This window comes from Xenopus tropicalis, chromosome 4, assembly GCF_000004195.4.
Source record: "Xenopus tropicalis strain Nigerian chromosome 4, UCB_Xtro_10.0, whole genome shotgun sequence".
NCBI classification, from domain to species: domain Eukaryota; kingdom Metazoa; phylum Chordata; class Amphibia; order Anura; family Pipidae; genus Xenopus; species Xenopus tropicalis.
In genome coordinates this window covers 22003075-22022084 of record NC_030680.2, presented here as the reverse complement: position 1 = coordinate 22022084, position 19010 = coordinate 22003075, and the positions used below count along the sequence as shown (strand labels likewise).

Sequence of the window (19010 nt, the reverse complement as noted above, 5' to 3'; positions counted from 1 at the left end):
AATATTCTCTACCAAACAAACTGCCAAATATTCTCTGCCAAATAAACTCAGCCAAATATTCTCTACCAAACAAACTGCCAAATATTCTCTGCCAAATAAACTTTGCCAAATATTCTCTACCAAACAAACTGCCAAATATTCTCTGCCAAATAAACTCTGCCAAATATTCTCTTCCAAATATTCTCTACCAAATATTCTCTGCCAAATAAACTCAGCCAAATATTGTCTACCAAATAAACTCAGCCAAATATTCTCTACCAAATAAACTCTACCAAATATTCTCTACCAAACAAACTGCCAAATATTCTCTACCAAACAAACTGCCAAATATTCTCTGCCAAATAAACTCTGCCAAATATTCTCTACCAAATATTTTCTATCAAATAAACTCTACCAAATATTCCTGCCCAAACCATGACTAGTTATGCCCAGGAGTGATGAGTTAAACAACTCTGTTTCACTCCACAAAAAAAGTTGCCTACCCTCACAGTAATTAGGGTTGATTCACTAAAGGTCGATAAGTTTTATCGCACGTTTTTTTGCGTTAAAATTGGTGCCAAAAAAGAAACTGCGCGATTCACTAAAGTATTATCTCATGCGTTAAGTCGCATATCACGTGCGGTAATTTATGCGCAACCGCATGCGTTAATTTTACCGCACTGTGTTAATTAACGCGCAGAAATAATACTAACGCATGATTCACAAACACTTAGACGCGCTAAATATCGCATTACTTGAGGCAGGCGGTAATTATAGAAAAGTACAGTTCATGAGCTTTCGGCAATAAAATATGGACTTTGCAGTGGGATTTATTCAAGTCTGTGTTGGCCCCAGAGTGATGCAGCCGCCAGTTTGCAGGGAAATGGGCATTTTCATAAAAGTAGTTTTACGAAAGTAATGGTATGTATGGCTAATATGGCGTGCGTTTTTTCACACGCGGCATCTATTTGTGCGCGATGCATTGATTAGCGCGCGTTCTGTCAGTTATGTAGCTTTTTATTCTGCAGCTCTTTAATTTAGAATTTTAGCAGCTATCTCGTTGCTAGGGCCTTGTTTACCTTAGCATCCAGGCCGTGGTTTTAATGAAAGACTGGAATACGAATAGGTGAGGAAAATACTTTGAAGTAGGACTAAAGATTCAACCCAATTCCCCCTTACATTGCCGGACACCTGTTTATTTCTTGGTTATTTGTGAGAAAACAATGAAAGAAGCCACATATCGCTTGTTTTTATTTGTATGTATAATACACATTTATAATGATGATGATGTGCTTTTGTGGTGGTTGTTTATTCCATTGAATAAATCTTAATGGACCACTTACTGGACAGGACTTGTTTGCTGGGAGTTTTTCCAGTCCGCTGTATCCATTTCCCCGTGCTCTGCTCACTTTTACGTTACTGCTGACACAAGGGAAGGCGCTTTTAATTTCACCTCAGTTGGGGGAATAAAGAAAAATTTCTAAGTCCAAATATGGCGCTCAGTTATTATCCCTGGATCAACATCCCATAGCATTTAATCTCTTGGTTTATAATATCCTGTAGTTCCACAAACAGCTTCCATATTCCCTGAGCAATTCCAAATGTCACACAGCAACACAGCCGTGCGCTCCGATAAATCAAATTAATGCACTAAATTCCACAACAAATGTTATAAAGAGCCTGACCTGCAGGCATCAGATATTGTGTAGCACATCTGGTGGGGGTGTATATTAGTGCCAGACCAGGTTCTGTTGGTGCCAAATGCCCACCCCCCCAGATCTCGTGCCCCCTCTTTCTCCAGTCCCTCACATGTGCAACCACCACCACCCCTTACCAGTGACTATCTCACTGCCCCCTCTAGTTTGCATCCACTCCTACACCCCATTGCACCATAGACACCTGCCTATTCTGCCTACCCCTAGTTTGGGCAGCTGGCTGCAGATATAACTCAAGACGTCTTCTTTGGCTACCTCCACCTTTCTCATGGGATTTATAGATGTGACATTGTGAGCAACATGTTGCTCCCCAACCCCTTGGATGTTGCTCCCAGAAGCCTCAAAGTAGGTGCCCATTTTTGAGTTTCTGGTAAGAAGGCAAGTTTTAGTTGCATAAAAACCCAGTATAATGCCAAACTGGGCCTCCTGTAGGAACCTTTTTCATGCCTGTGTTGCTCCCCAACACTTTTTCTATTTAAATGTGGCTCACAGGTATAAAAGGTTGGGGATCCCTGCATTAGACTTAAGGATGGAGTTGAAAATCAGGATCAGTAGATATTAGGGCAAAGTTATGAAGTGCAAAGTGCTAGAATAGACAAACACATTTACACTATCGTTATTGTTATTACAGGTATGGGACCCATAAACCCATTATCCAGAAAGTTCTAAATTACAGAAAGGCCATCTCCCATAGACTCCATTTTCAATTAAATAATTCACATTTTTAAAAATGATTTCCTTTTTGTCTGTAATAATAACAAAGTAACTTGTACTTGATCCCAATAAAGATATAATTAATCCTTATTGAAGCCAATACTATTAGGTTTAATTACTTTCTAAATAATTTTCTTATCAAGAAAAACTCAGGTCCAAAGCATTTGGGAAAACGCGTCCCATACCTGTATTTCCTATTATTTATATAGTGCTGACACAGAGATTATTTATCATTCAATCCCTGCCCCAGTGGAGCTTACAATCTAAGGTCTCTATCACATTCCCATCAGTCCCTGGCCCAGTAGAGCTTACAATCTAAGGTCCCTATCACATTCCCATCAGTCCCTGGCCCAGTGGAGCTTACAATCTAAGGTCCCTATCACATTCCCATCAGTCCCTGCCCCAGTGAGCTTACAATCTAAGGTCCCTATCACATTCCCATCAGTCCCTGCCCCAGTGAGCTTACAATCTAAGGTCCCTATCACATTCCCATCAGTCCCTGGCCCAGTGGAGCTTACAATCTAAGGTCCCTATCACATTCCCATCAGTCCCTGCCCCAGCGAGCTTACAATCTAAGGTCCCTATCACATTCCCATCAGTCCCTGGCCCAGTAGAGCTTACAATCTAAGGTCCCTATCACATTCCCATCAGTCCCTGCCCCAGTGAGCTTACAATCTAAGGTCCCTATCACATTCCCATCAGTCCCTGGCCCAGTAGAGCTTACAATCTAAGGTCCCTATCACATTCCTATCAGTCCCTGGCCCAGTGAGCTTACAATCTAAGGTCCCTATCACATTCCCATCAGTCCCTGCCCCAGTGAGCTTACAATCTAAGGTCCCTATCACATTCCCATCAGTCCCTGGCCCAGTAGAGCTTACAATCTAAGGTCCCTATCACATTCCTATCAGTCCCTGGCCCAGTGAGCTTACAATCTAAGGTCCCTATCACATTCCCATCAGTCCCTGCCCCAGTGAGCTTACAATCTAAGGTCCCTATCACATTCCCATCAGTCCCTGGCCCAGTAGAGCTTACAATCTAAGGTCCCTATCACATTCCCATCAGTCCCTGCCCCAGTGAGCTTACAATCTAAGGTCCCTATCACATTCCCATCAGTCCCTGGCCCAGTAGAGCTTACAATCTAAGGTCCCTATCACATTCACACATATTATAGTCAATTCAGTCAGAAGCCAATTAACCTGCCTGTGTGTTTTTGAAGTGTGAGAGGAAACCCACACAGACATGGGGACAAATGTTGTGCGGCCGCGACTATTCTTTTGACGCGCACGACTATTCTTTTGACACCCACGGCTTTTCTTGAGACTATTCTTGGATGCGCGACTATTCCTGCGACTATTCTTGGACGTGCAACTATTCTTTTGACGCCTGCAACTATTCTTTCAACAATTTTTGGACGCGCAAATTTTTTCATCTGTTCCGCAAAACAATCCGCCAATGGCAAAACGCAGAAAGTTGCCGTGAATCCATGCCTGGCGAAACATTTCACCCACCACTAGCTAGAACCCACAGATTGCTAGTCCAGTGCTGAATCCCCCTCAGCTGTGTGCATGGACCCAAGGGAACCCAGATTATGTCCATAGGCACTTCCAACTCACACCAATTTACTGGTGTCGTTATCGAGTCATTCTTTTACATTCAAATGGGTAAAAGGATGGTGATTTGCACTTTGCCCTGCTTTTATTAATGAGACCCAGGGTTGGAACTCAGGGTCAGCAGAAGAGGCACCTGCCTAGCTTGCAACCAGGGCCATTTCAAGGGTCCCCCTTGCCCTGGGCCAGCCAAGTTATTGTTGCCTCAACTTCCCCCTACCCCCTGTGTTTTGGTTTTCCGTATTGGAGAGGGCCGAGGTGGGGCACATCTCTAGCGCAGAGAGCTCAATAGCCCTCTCTGCACTAGAAGAGCCAAAATTCTTTAAGTTACCAGGAGAGTTTTTTTGCTGACCCTGGTAACTTCCTGGGCACAGCCATCTAAGGAGAGTTTCTCAACTCATGGCAGCAGCACTGTGGGGTTCAAGGCACATATATCTTCTGCTTGCCTACTCATTGTTCAGCTTTCTGTTATCCCAGCAAAGGGAGTGGCAGTATTTGTTATTGATGGTGATGAGCACACCCCATAAGGGTCATATGTGGCACACATTGGACCCCTGCCCACTGCAAGCCTGCATTCAGCAGCTCTGTATTCATGATGGGTGGCCTGGGGGAGGTGGAGAGAGCAGGTATGCCCCAAACTCAAGTACGGGGCATTATTAATTGCCCCCCATTGTGAAATATGTGCAGTAAAGCATTACAAAGTACATAGCAGTGTTACGTATGTAGCACAATTTGTTTCTTTATGGGCTCTAGAGTTCTGCAACCACTATATCATATCAGACAGTATCAGAGCACGGGCTTTTATAATGATATCATCACTTCACTTGCCTGGCAGCTCTGGGAAAGATATAAGGGGACATAATATCCTCTCAGGGGTGGTCTCTTTTTTATTAGCGAGGGGTATTTATATAACACATTCCAATTTCTTCATACAAATGCACTTTAATAATTACAGTATCAAAGTAGATGCTTCTGGCACAGCAAGATGCACAACGCCCTCCACTCTTAAAGGCAAACTATACCCCCAGGATACATACTTAACCACCAGTTTATATTAAGCGGTCTTGAGCCGCCATTTTATCATGGCCTGTGTGATCACCTGACAGGAAATAATGCAACTCTGACTATAACAGGAAGTAGTGTGGGAGCAAAAGATGGAAGGCAGTGTGCAAAGTGTAGATTCAGGTGTAAATCACAAGGTGTCCCCCAGTGCCCCCTAACTTGTAAGTCTGAATGACAGACAAATGATAGGATTTATAGGGGGCAGGGAAAGGAGGGAAGAAAGGTCCTTTAAGGTCCCCATACAGGCCCGGATTTGTGGCGAGGCCACAAAGGCCCGGGCCTAGGGCGGCACAATTTTAGGGGCGGCATGCCGCCCCGCCGCAGCGAAGTTTTAACATTTTGCGGCCATATGGAGCAATGGGGACTTCTCCCCACTGCTTCGTGTGGTAGTTCAAATGGGCGCGCATGCGCGCTTGCGTCGGCTCGGCGCGGGGGGGAGTGGAGATGTTTGCGCATGCGTGCCGGGGGGGCGGCCTTGGGGCGCCTGGAATTGAAATCCGGCGCTGTCCCCATACATGGGCCGATTATAGCTGCCAATATTGGTCCAATGGACCATTCGGCAGCTTATCAGCCCGTGTAGGGGCAGAACTGAGGGGCCTGGCCGACCGATATCTGGGCTGAAATTGGCCAGGTTAGAAAATCAAGTCGGATCAGGGACTGCATCGGCTCGTTGATGCGGTCCCCGAACCAACTGCCCCATTGCCGTGAATTCGATCGTTTGGCCCCAGGGCCAAACAATCAAATTTGCCTAAATGCCTCCCCGATATCGCCCACCCGTAGGGGGAGCGGATCTGCCCGTGTATAGCCAGCTTTACTCTGCATTCTGGGGCACAAGGACCTGTAGCCAAAGGCTCTAAAAGGCTTGTTCCTTTTCCCCTGTCAATAAATGGCGCCATATTTTGGTGTTTTCAATGGAAGATAGAGTTGGGTTCCTATTTATTCATTAATGACCCTGAAGATGGAATTTAGAGTACAACTGGGCATCTTAATGCAAGTGCTCTCCTTAGTGCAGATCCATCCCATATTACAGATAAATACTCACACAGGATGTGTCTGCGCTACAAAGAGATTAAGAAAAAAACAGGATACTGGGAATCTAATTCATTGAGGAGGTTCAATATCAATAAGTACTAAGTGTTCAGAATGCAAAAATGTGAATGGTTATTACAGTAAATGAAACAATGTAAGGTAAGTCCTTTGTGGAGGAGAATGTCGGTGTAATTATAGCAACAGACTCTGGGCAGAAAATATTGTGCCTGCAAAGTCCATCAATATAATAGCATTTATCAACAGAAGTACATACTGGCATCTTAATAAATATTTCCTATGCAAACAGAGGCCTGATCCTTACGGTTGATATATTTGTTCAGCCTCAAGGATCAAATAACAGAATGAATGGATATTGATACACCAGTCTTTTAAAAGGACTGGTGTATCGATATCCATACATTCTATTATGATTTTATAATGCTTTCATAATTGATATGGCATTAATTAATCAGTCCTTATTATACCCTTGGATGTAGGTAGCAGGGAATGTGGTCTAGTCCTCCAGAGGAGCACAGCTAACATCATTGGGGTGTGGTTGGTTAAAATAGCTGCTAATGGAAGTATAGGCACTATTATTATTATTAACATTTATTTATAAAGCACCAACATATTCCGCAGCGCTGTACAATAGTAGGAACACCCCTCTGTCTTTGAAGCACTCCATATTTTTCAGTAACACACCCCCTGACTTATGACTTATGTTCCCCATCCATTTGGTTAGCTCTTCACAACAGGGACTTCATTCCATCTGTGTATTGAAAAACCTATTTATTCTCACTGTCTCATATCTATTTATATCTGTGCCCCAGCCTGACCTTACTTGTGTTTACACCTTGCAAAGCATTGCGTACCTTTGTGGTGCTATATAAATAAATAGAAATATTTGAAGACTTATTTAAGAAGCCTTGGGCAAGGTTGATGTGCTGCCTGCTTTGCACCTTGCCTTGACATTTGCACCTACAGGAGCAGCTCTTTCTGTTCCTAAAGTAGAATGCAGTGCTGCCATCAATAGGAATGGGTGGAAAGTAGGAGGTACCTGAATGTTTCTCCCCAGTCCAACCTGCCCTGGGCCGGGTACCCCAATCTGTGTCCTGCCCTCTTGGAGAATAGGAATATTTTTGTGACACCACTTTTGGTCCATAGTGGCATATCATTTCCAGTTTATACGGGGTCATTTTAGGGCCCTGGCAATAAGTTTGGGTAGCTGGTGTGGGGAGAAGGCAACGGTTTGGGTCAGGTTGTGGTTCAGCAGATCCAGGTTGGACATGGGTCTCCTACCTACTAGGACTCTAGTACAAGGCTCCCTTGCACTCCTTTCTACACCTTGCACAGGATTTTTAACCTGGGACAGGACCTGCACAGACCTCTGCCCCAGATGTGGGGTTCCATGCATGGGCCCAATGGTGCGCAATCTGTGCCCCTTAATGTTTTAGCACTTGCACTGAGCACTGCTAAATAAGACTCAAATTGGCAGCACACATAGGGGTTGATTCACTAAAGGGCGATAAAACCAGCGCTATTTTTAGTATGCGGTAAAAATTTTATCGCTTCTTATTTTTTGCAACTTAATGCTCGATTCATTAAAAGGACAGGTGTCATCATTAAGACGCAATATTCTTTGCGTTATTTAACTCGTGTCAAGCGTTTTTCTTGCGTTATTTCCCGCCCGCCGCGTGCGTTTCCCGCTGCGCACGATATTACTCACGTAACCCTTACTTTTGGAAAACTACAATTCTGAAAATTACCATTTCACTGCAAACTGGAGGATGCATTACTCTAGGCCAGTGATCCCCAACCAGTGGCTCAGGGGCAACATGTTGCTCACCAACCCCGTGGATGTTGCTCCCAGGGGCCTCAAAGCAGGTGCTTATTTTTGAATTTCTGGTTAAATTTTTTTCATGCTTGTGTTGCTCCCCAACACTTTTTCCATTTGAATGTGGCTCACGGATATAAAAGGATGGGGATCCCTGCTCTAGGGTCAACACATACTTGAAAAAATCCCACTGCAGACAATTCAGCGAGTTAGAAAAAGGATACAGTAAAGCTTCACATCAACAGATCCTGAGCAATGCAGGTTGGACATCCTGAACTTACCCTTTTTTTTTTAACCTTTTTGACTCAGGCTTTTTTTTTTGAGTGCCCTATAGCTTGCAGTTGGTTTGATTCCTGAGGGAAGCAGAGTTATAAAGTTATACTGCCGTTGTGATGAAGCCGCTAGCTGTGCCTTTAGCCATCTGCGTCGAACAATGGCCAGACGCCCAACTTGTTCTATTTGTAGCTGGCCTCACAATGAGATTGTTTATTAGCATAAAACCAACATAATCCCAATATGTATATTTATGAAATGATGAGTGTCTTGGCAAAGCATCACAATAAGAAACCTCTTCAGAAAAACTGGCAGTGGTGCTACAATCCAAGCCGTTATATCACTCTCACTTAGATGTAAACATTTCCATAATTTGCTAATGATGAAAGGGTTCCGATAGCCCAGTTTATTTTGTGCAATCTGCATTCTGTTCTAGGACTCAAAGACCTCTGATAAAAGGGGCCAGAATATATCTTGGGATCGTTCAGATGCCTCTTTTGGTTTAGTCTAGCAAAACATGGGCTACACATTCAGAGTAATGCGGGTCAGGCAGGTTCGGGATGACCTTCGCACAGTACTTGGGGTCGGAGATGGATTTGGACTAAACTATCCAAATACGCCCAACCCGTCTGTGACCTTACTCCACTTGGCTTCTACCTCCAGCAGCCTATATTTATAGATGCGTGCCTGCCTGCCCTGCCTCCTTCATGACATCAGAGATAGGGCGGGTTGGGCGTGGGTCTATCGATACAGATGGGTATATAGATATAGATGGGGCGGGTAATGTCAACCTCGCACATCACAAACTCAGAGTTAGAACAAGGCACATATTGGAGATTGGAGGGAGGTTGTTATGATCATAGGTCCTCTGAGAATTTCTCACCAGAGGCAAGGATGCCTGCTTACCTTTCCCCCCTGCCTGCTTAAAAACAGCCCCCCCGCCGTGTAGCCAACCTTCTTGCCAATACCTGCTGCATAGCTGATAAACATCACCTACTACATCACTACATCACCCACCATGATTGCTCGACAGCTCCACAAATAGCTCTACTCACAATGCCAGAGAAGGCAGCAAAGGCATGTGCCTCAGCCCATAGCACCCCCTTACAGTAGCACCCTTCTGGCTACTCCTAGTTCCAGGCCAGGTCAACATGAGTAAGCTATGAGGATATATTTAATTTGTTAATTTTGTATGTCCTTACTGGGCCCTCTACACTACTGGTCCCTACTGCAGCCACAATGTCTGCATCAGCTGTAGTTGCACCCCTGCCAGTAGCCCTTGAATTCTGTTTTTATCCCCTTGCTTGAGGTCAGAAGGAGGCATGGTCTGGTGGTGAAAAGGACTCAGTATGATAAAACTGATGGTGTGTCTGGCTGGAATTAGTCAAAGATGGAAGTCTCCAGGCTGAGCATTATTGGGAGCAGCCTGCGCAGGGAGCAAGCATAAATAAAAGATAATAATAATAAATGTGTTTCTCAGTGCAGACTAACCTATGCTGTGCATTTTTGTTCTATAAAGTAATGATAAGCACTTCTTACACTGTAGTTTTCATTTTCAATTATTTTTTTACAGGAACGCCAGAGAATTCTCACAGACTAAAAGCAAAAGTTGCTGTGCTAAAGCGTTCCTCCAGTCGGTAAGAACTCCATCGGTATTTAGCAAAACTTACATTTTGGGTTGTTGTTTTCCCACACATCACTTATTAACACTCAGAAATGTTCCCACTGCCATTTTTCTAATCAATCAGCATAAAGATTTGCTGAGTTTTAGCATTATGGCAGCAACAGGAAGTTGCTCTGCAAAACAGGAAATAAAGGGTTCAGTAAGATGGCTTCTCTGAGGAAGCATCTTTGTTTTATAAAGAGTAGGCAGAATCGTGCGCTTGCTCTTTTTTCAAGTGGAGGAGGTTTTAGGGCAGGGCAGAAATGGTTTTTCGCCTGGGCCTCTGGTATTAGCCGAGCACCTTGGGAGTCAAACCTTTTCTAAAGATGGAATACTTTTGCAATAGTTGTAAGTTTGCAACAGGTCTAGTATCCTAAAGCAACCAAGTGGATGCCTTCAAACAAATGGTAGCAATGGGTTTGTAGACCTAGTGGAAACTTTGTAAGTTGTATATCATTACCCCCCATATTATATTGTGGTAAAATTGGCCCTCCTGTGGCCCTTTAGGAGATGTTGAAAGGCAATCTCAGCATCCTTCCGAACAATAGCTGCAGTTTGGATATCCCTGATTTATGTATCTTAACTCCACAATGCAGCTAGGTGTCCTGAATAGTAATATATTCACAAGGACAGGTTTACCTTGTATTTCTGCCCCTCTTAATACACACCATATATAAAAGCAGAGCTGATTGCGTATTATGAACATTATTTGTCTTTATACCTGCATAATATGCAGTGGGAGACGTCATATTGCTTACCCTAGGTACGGCATTGCCTTATGCGGCTTCTGAATTCTATTTAGTTGTTGCTACATTTGCTACTGCAGAATATCAGCCAAGCAAAGAGTAGCTGTCCCCATTCTTATACTAAACGCATGGTAGTGAAACTCCAGGGCCATCAGTCCTATTTCAACCCCCTACAGACAGCACTGTATGTTTTTTTGAGAGAGGTACTACTCTGGCAGGGCAACAAAAGGGCCCCCAAATGACTACCTTACATAAGGCTATATTAATTTAATCTCTGCTGTTCCCTGCTCTATATATGGTCTATAGAGTTACCACATTTTCTGGTAAAAATATTACCCTTCCTACACTGCTCTTTTCCCCTCTTAACAATATTTGCACAAAGCATAATTTATACGGGTCAGGTGATATTTTTTTAAAAATATCCTCAAAATCAACCCTTGCATAGGTATAAAAATCATTGAATAAATCTAATAGGATTGTTTTTCCATCAATATGGATTCATGCAGCTTAGTTGCAATCAAGTACAAGGTACTGTTTTATTATTTCATAGAAAAAAAACGAATACATTTTATTTGCTGAAAATGGACTCTAGGGACTCTAGGGATATGGTCTTCCCATACTTCAGAGCTTTCTAGATATGGGATCTGTATTTTATTTAGTTTTGTAGCATAGTCCTTAACAATAAATGGCCTGGGGAATTGCATTTAGCCAATGGGCTTGTGCATAACCAACTGTATAGATAACAACAGCAATAAATAAGACACACTGAGAACACTGCATTTCCTTATGGTATGATAGATTTATTTTATTGATATGATATTTAAAAAAAAGGTACAATAGGTGCAGAATCTGGGCGGTTGTTGAGTTGCATATTATGTAGAGTGCACATAAAATATGGACAAGCCACGACACACAGGTGCCCGTGGCTCACCACTAAAACAATCCATCCATTTATGCATATATTCACGGAAAGCCAAAAGTCCTGTGGCAGTGCATAGAAACATTTCCTTCATATAGTGCAGAGGCCAATCTTGCCGTTGAAAGGTGGTCAAGTCCTGTGGAAGTGCAGAACAATGCGGAAACACACCATCATTGCGCAGCCACTTTATAACTTAAAAAAAAAAAAGTGAGCACAACGTTCCCTTTAGATAGTTCTATGGAAGCCTCTGGAAATGTATGGCACTGCGCTTTGGCTCTTTTGTAACCAGTTGCACGAGTATATCTGTATTGTCCTTAATTCCTCAGTAAGGCAGAAAGTGTATGATACAATACTGTGACAAGTATTTTCAATTACAGTCGTAGTCATTAAAAAGCCTGAAAGATTCACTGAAAAACAGATCCGAATGCGGTTTGTATTGTTGAATAATTAATACATGATAATAGAAAAAAGAACTGCTGTGTAATGAAACTGATACATGATGATATAGTACATGAAGAACTGACTGACAATGATGTGACTGCAGACTCAGGGGTTCTTGCGCCCCAATAAGTTAAATGAATATTGCATCTGCATATGTATCGGCAACAAGAAGGTCTGAGGCCCTGACGATCTGTGAGAATGATGACAGAAACCGCCGTGTTGGTCAGACTTTGTGCATTGCAAGTAAAGGTCCTGGGTATATTCAAGGACCATATGGTTCTTTTCTAGACATAACTGCATTCTAACAAATATAGTCACTTGAAAACAAAACAAATGAGATGGCTCAGGCCTGCTTGTTGGGATACAACACCTGCTCGTTCTTACTTTGCTTTTCTTGTGACAAAACTACAGCAAAATGGTTTCGTTTTTAACACAGCCATAAAATGCTTATTTTTTTCTTCAATGATTTTCTTCTTTTGGTACAAAGCATTTACAAAAGTTCTCTTTAAAAAGTACACACTAAAAGTACAAAATAAGACATCGAAATAAGTTGCTCCCCCTTTCAATGTTTGAATGTTCTTTTTTTGGACTTTCTTTCTATCTTTCTTTCTATCTTTCTTTCTCTCTTTCTTTCTTTCTCTCTTTCTTTCTTTTTTTCTTTCTTTCTCTCTTTCTTTCTCTCTTTCTTTCTTTCTTTCTTTCTTTCATCTTTCTTTCTGTCTTGCTATCTTTCTTTCCCTTCTCCCTCATAATTTTGTACATCAATAAATAAGGCTGTTTTTTTTCTTTATGTCTGTCTTATTGCATTGTGTTTTGTCTTTTTTTTGCATTTTTTTTTATTTTTAAATTTTTTTCCATTTTCAGTTTTTATTAAAAAAAAGTATCATGGCTCAACTTTGCAAGAGAATAATATTAATATCATATAAAAATGGATTACACAATAAAAAGACCTAATTACACCCTTCATAGCCCTCCCGTAGAGCCCTCCCACAAAACCCCCCATTTCTACTTAACGTATTGAAAAATTGTACAATTCAAGTAGCCTTCCCAATGTTTTTTTTCTTTATAAGGCAGAAAAGCAAAAACACCCAATAAAGCTAATGCTCTCACCAAGTGTGACTTCAAATGTGTGTGCTTAAGGCCAACTTAACTTGCCAAGTGACAGACATTGCTACCTATGGATCTCTAGGAATTGCAGCAAGTAGTGGGCAGATAGAAAATGCTTGTGGCAGGCAAGATCAGAGCACTGAAAGGCAAATAGATCACATTAGGGAGATGTAGAGAGATGTGCTATGTTGCTCAGCTCTTTTTAATATTTAATTTCTGATCCAAGTTTTCTGAATTGGCCAGATGCTAATTATGGATTGCCTATGAATCCCTTCTCTTTAGGCAGCATAATTCTCAGATAAAGGCTAAATGGCGAAAGCTTAGAACGAGATGCCCTTCTTACTTACAGGATTGGTCGTAGCCTTAAGCAAGGAGATGTTGTATCATTTGGCTCATTAAAAGACTTATCTAATCCTCAATGTTTGCTTACACCAGGGAAAGTCAACCTGCGGCTAAAGTGCTTTTGATGAACTCATACGTCCAGCATGATCTAGCAAGGAGATGTAATTGTTCCACAGAGTTAGAGCAACAGTCGGGCTCTCTTTAGCCTTCATAAAACACTAAAAAGTCCAGTTGCATAAAAGTGACATTTGCCATAGTAAGGGTTGTATGAGCATCATCAGCTACTAATGCTCATTTATGAACTTATATGTAGTTGCACCACCTAAGCCAATGCTTGTGTTAATTGGAGTGGAGCTTTCATCTACTGGAATTGGTGATACTTTGCCCTTACACTGAGTGGAATGTGTAGTCTAAAAAATGAGATTTATATAAAGCAGATCTTAAAAATCCCTTACATTTAAGATCAGATGATATAAATCCAACAACAATAATAGTCTACCCTAATGTCCCATGGGATAGCTTGGTTTCTAGCAGAGCTTTTTAACTAATACACCCCGGTAGTATATATTTCTCATAATTCATTTATGGTATTAATTTCATGAGAAGACGTGCGTTGTGATCTGGCTGAACACTACCGGATTTCTGGAGCAAGTAAAAGTGCAGATTTTACAAGTACCTTCATGTAAGAATAGAAGCACAGACACTTCTTTGTTCATATTTAGGTGTAGTAGAATGTAGATTATCATTGGTATCTGAGGTGACTGTTTAGTAAAGAGAGAATACTCATTATTCAGAAATAGGACTTTCTAATTGGTCCTAGGAGTACAGCTTAAATGCTGCAATTCAGATAACAATGATATCAAATGTTTCTGTAGCCATTTTACTCTGCTGTTACCATACTGAAGTACTGGCACCATCTTACCCTATATTATCTGTCATTTAATGCTCTGCTTTGGGACATTGGCAGTTGCTTCTATTTTCACCCCTAAAGACAGCTCTGCGAATCAGAATTGGGATCCTCTGGCACAGACAAGGGATCCATAATATTCTCTATTCACAAATGATAGCTAGGCATTTTGGTGGTGGGAAAAGATTTAGTGCCTATTGCAATTCCCTTTCCGCTAGGTACAACCTGTGGAAGTCTGTAGAGCAACGGTATCTTTTCTTGGTGACAGAGGTGAGTGGTTTTTAATATTTGAATGAGACCCTCTTCACAATTCAGAGGAAAGAACCAAAACAAGTTACTTTTCTTAAAACGAAAAGCCTAATTTTTTTTTTCAAGTTCATAATCAGTCGCTTCCATGCTACAACAGGGGCCCTTTACATGAAGTTCATTGCGCCGATTCAAGTAAATCGACAAGCTTTTTGTGAAACTTCCGCCATGTAAGGGACCCATGTTTCATGACCCTCTAAAGTCCTCTCAACATCTCCTTCTAACCTTCTGCATGACTTTAGCACCATAGCAGATCATACTTAAATTATCCAATCCCCTGTCTTTCACTACTTTAGAAAAAAACAGAATCCCCGTAAAAAATAGTGCTTGACTTTCTTTTGCAAAAAAGAAAAAAAAAAACTTATATAATATATTATACATATATAAAATCATTGTAATCTGTGGCACATGTGCAAAGCAGACCACTCTCACCAATATGAAAAAAAAAGCCTTCTGTCTAATTTCCCCTCATTCTTCATTCTCATTGATCATAAAAGGTGCAAATACATTTGGAAACTCTTGTGCTTATCTCCCACTGTGCCAGACGGGCTGCAACAATTCTGCAGAATCGCATATCACAGTCCCCGTGACACAAAAGCACTTAAGATATTAAAAAAAAAAAAAAAAAAACCTTAGACGTCCTTAGAATTCTTTCCAGGCATTCAAAAAAAGGTGCAATTAATTTGGACATCATTATTTAAATGCTGTATGGATAGATGTAAAATTGTGTCAAAACTATAGACCCACGGGTAACAAAGTTTCCCTTTTTTTTTTCACTACTTTTTTTTACCATTTCCATAATTGATAAGGATTTTGGTGGTAATTTATAATACTTGAAATGGTGAAAAAAAAAAATGAAAATATTTGCAGTTCCGGTGCACAGGTAAAGTCATGAAGTGCTGAACCATCTGGATTCCTTTGTGTATGTATGTATAGACGGATAAGTGTATTGCATATATATGTACACATACACTGATGGATTTGCAGATTAAAATGCAGAAAAAAAAAACAGGACGCGTAAATCCACAGAAATGTACCCGACAAAAACATCTTGTTCCTGTTTTGGTGTCTTTCTTTTTACTCCTTTATTCTCCTCCTTGAGGTGTGATAAGGAGCGCTATAGGCTCACCTCTGTTCATCGGCCTAAGATATAGAGAGAGGGGTAAGGCCGGGCCCGATTTCCCTCCCATTCAGAGATGACAAAAGTTAGAAAAACAAAAGATGAAGGCAATGGGATTCTTCTAGTGAAAGGTCCCTTGTTCAATTGAGGGAAGGTTCTGAGGTTTGTTGCAGATGGAGAGGCCGCGTTATGGGTAAGGTGGTAAGGGGCCGATGTGATAGTGCCTGCTCTGATTCTTCAGCCTGCTGCATTAGCAATCGATACTGCCTAGCACGTACAATGGCAGGGACTCCTCTCCGCAGCCGATGGATAGACTTCCTCTGCCAAATGTCATACTTGGAGCTCTTTGTGTGGTGATGTTTGTGGTACAGGTCCTGCTGGAGATTGAAACAACAAAACGTCAAAATACTGATACTTCTGGTTAAAGAACTTTAAATTTACCCTGTGCAGTAACTTAGAGCAGCCAATCACAAGATGAAATTCCTATAATGGTCATACAAAGCTGATGTTTGTGGGTAACAAATACATATATTTTATATTTGTGGTTGAGGCAGGTAAGATGGAGCATTTGGCAAGTAAGTGACATGGATATGGATGACAGTCTGGCTAGTGGGTCCATTGACTACCATCCATCTTGTGTCAGGTCTAGTAATTCATAGCAACCAATCAGATATTTACATTCAATCAAGTGACTATGTTAATAGATTAAGGTGGCCATATACCATAAGATCTGCTCATTTGGTGAGGTTGCCAAATGAGCAGATCTTACCACCAATATGCCCACCTAAGGTAGGTGATATGGACCCGTCAGAGCAAGGACCACATCAATGAGCTGATGCAGTCCTTGATCTGACTTAAGGCCAGATATTGGTTGGGTATGTCTGTCCCGACCCCATACATGGGCAGATAAGCTGGCGAATCGGTCAATAGGACCCGTATCAGCAGCTGAAATATGTGTATGACCACCTTTACTCCTGGTTACTAGACATTGTGGGCGAGTTTAATTTTACAATGCTTATGGACTTATGGACACGCCTCATGTAGCGAACCTCTGGTCAACCATACACAGCTCCTTAAGGGAAATGCAGTCTACAACTGCTCATTCACTTTGAAGACATCATTTGAACTAATTAGCATGTCTAGTTAAAGGGCCACTTAACAAGTTCAAATCAGTAGCTGCAGTTAAAGTGTTATTTCTGCTTGAATGCTTGACTTGACTTTCTCTAGGATCTGCAAGCTTTGCAGTTTTATGAAACTTTGCTATAACTCTCACCACTGCCCTCATCTTGCCTGCAGGGAATCTACACACTAAGCAAAGTGGGTACTTGACAAGCCCTCTAACTCACCTTGTTCAGTGGTGGTATTGCTGTGGAGGGTGCAGTGGAGACATCCCTCTCGTTCTTAGCTGGCTTTGCGCAGTACGTTTCCAACAGTTCCAAATCACAGCTCCGGAAGCAACATTCTTCCACAATCCCCCTGTTAGCCCTGCGGTTGGAGCGGCCATTATTCCTGCCTGGGAGGAAACAGACACTTTATTGACAATGCATCTCTTGGAAATGTAGTTTGCGGTAAGCGCACATTCAAAACGGCAGCATTTAAATTGGTTTTCTATTTAACTTTCAATTTAAAATCCAAACAATAAAAGCCATTAAAGCCTTAAAGAAACCACTTATTTCCTATAATTCCTATTATAGCGTCATTCAAGGGTTCCTAACTGAGATCCTCACAGGGCTCTCCAGCAGTCCAGTATTCTCAGATATCTCTCAGTACAGGTATAGGACCTGTTATCCAGAATGCTCGGGACCAAGGGTATTCCGGATAAGGGGTCTTTCTGTAATTTGGATCTTCATACCTTAAGTCTACTAAAAAAACAATAAAATATTAATTAAACCCAAGAGGATTGTTTTGCATCCACTAAGGATTAATTATATCTTAGATGGGATCAAGTACAGGTACTGTTTTATTATTACAGAGAAAAGGGAATCATTTAACCATTAAATAAACCCAATAGGGCTGTTCTGCCCCCAATAAGGGGTAATTATATCTTAGTTGGGATCAAGTACAGGTACTGTTTTATTATTACAGAGAAAAGGGAATCATTTAACCATTAAATAAACCCAATAGGACTGTTCTGCCCCCAATAAGGGGTTATTATATCTTAGTTGGGATCAAGTACAGGTACTGTTTTATTATTACAGAGAAAAGGGAATCATTTAACCATTAAATAAACCCAATAGGGTTGTTCTGCCCCAATAAGGGGTAATTATATCTTAGTTGGGATCAAGTACAGGTACTGTTTTATTATTACAGAGAAAAGGGAATCATTTAACCATTAAATAACCCAATAGGACTGTTCTACCCCCAATAAGGGGTAATTATACCTTAGTTGGGATCAAATAGAGGTACTGTTTTATTTTTACAGAGTAAAGGGAATCAATTTTAAAAATCTGAATTATTTGATTAAAATGGAGTCTATGGGAGACAGGCTTTCCATAATTCTGAGCTTTCTGGATAAGTCATCCCTGTTTTAGAACTTCCTGTATTGTCTGTGTTTCAAAAAGAAAGGTTTCCTAATGGCTTCAACATCAGTTTTTACACAGGCCCTGGAATAACTGAACACATAGATGCAAAGTGTATGACACCTTTTATTCATGTTATTATCACATTCCTGGTGTATAGCAGAAAATACATTGATAGTGGGGAATTGGAAGCATGTCTTACTAAGTACTTCCTGTACAATTAATGTAAACAGGAAGTTCTGCCTCAGGAAGTACAGCCATTGCAGGCTGATGTACACAAGTGATTTTTTCATAGAGAAAAGGCAGTATACCTTAAAAGCATTAAAGGGGAGGGGTTATTATGAGTTATTGCCTCTTGGACCCAATTTTTATAGACCAGCACACTGAGTAGGGTTGCCACCTCTGCTGGCTTCCTTAGCAGGGCAGGGGTAACATTACATGGGGGGGCGGGGAAGAGGAGGGGGCATGTTGTTGTGGGGTGAGGAGGAGGTGGGGCCATTAGATCATGCACAGGGCGGAGCCATTTCTGACCGCCGTGACAATGTTGTTGAGTCCTGTCCAGTTTTCCCAATTTGGGAAACCAGGCAGTAGGTTTTGACCCGGGTAGCCCTTCTGAAAACTTGGCTGTTCAGGTCTAAGGGGGATAGGTGTCAACCTTAACACTGAGACATCAGAGAATCCCTCAATTTCAAGGTGCCTGCCTGTCAGCAATATAACTGAGTACTGA

General features: G+C 41.6%; 1 protein-coding gene across 3 annotated transcripts in view; it reads right to left on the bottom strand.

Annotated features, from left to right (window-relative positions):
- Positions 1 to 11401: 11401 nt before the first annotated feature.
- igf2 (insulin like growth factor 2) overlaps positions 11402 to 19010 on the bottom strand; it is a 41024-nt gene continuing 33415 nt past the window's right edge. The window contains exons 3-4 of one of the 3 annotated variants that reach the window (XM_012960554.3): positions 17111 to 17277; positions 11402 to 16141 (exon numbers count right to left, since the gene is read on the bottom strand). In XM_012960554.3, coding sequence (XP_012816008.1) covers positions 15905 to 16141; positions 17111 to 17277 — 404 coding nt within the window. In that variant the 3' untranslated portion in view covers positions 11402 to 15904. The remainder of the gene's footprint in view (positions 16142 to 17110; positions 17278 to 19010) is intronic. The other 2 variants (XM_012960555.3, NM_001113672.1) reach the window with 2 other exon arrangements.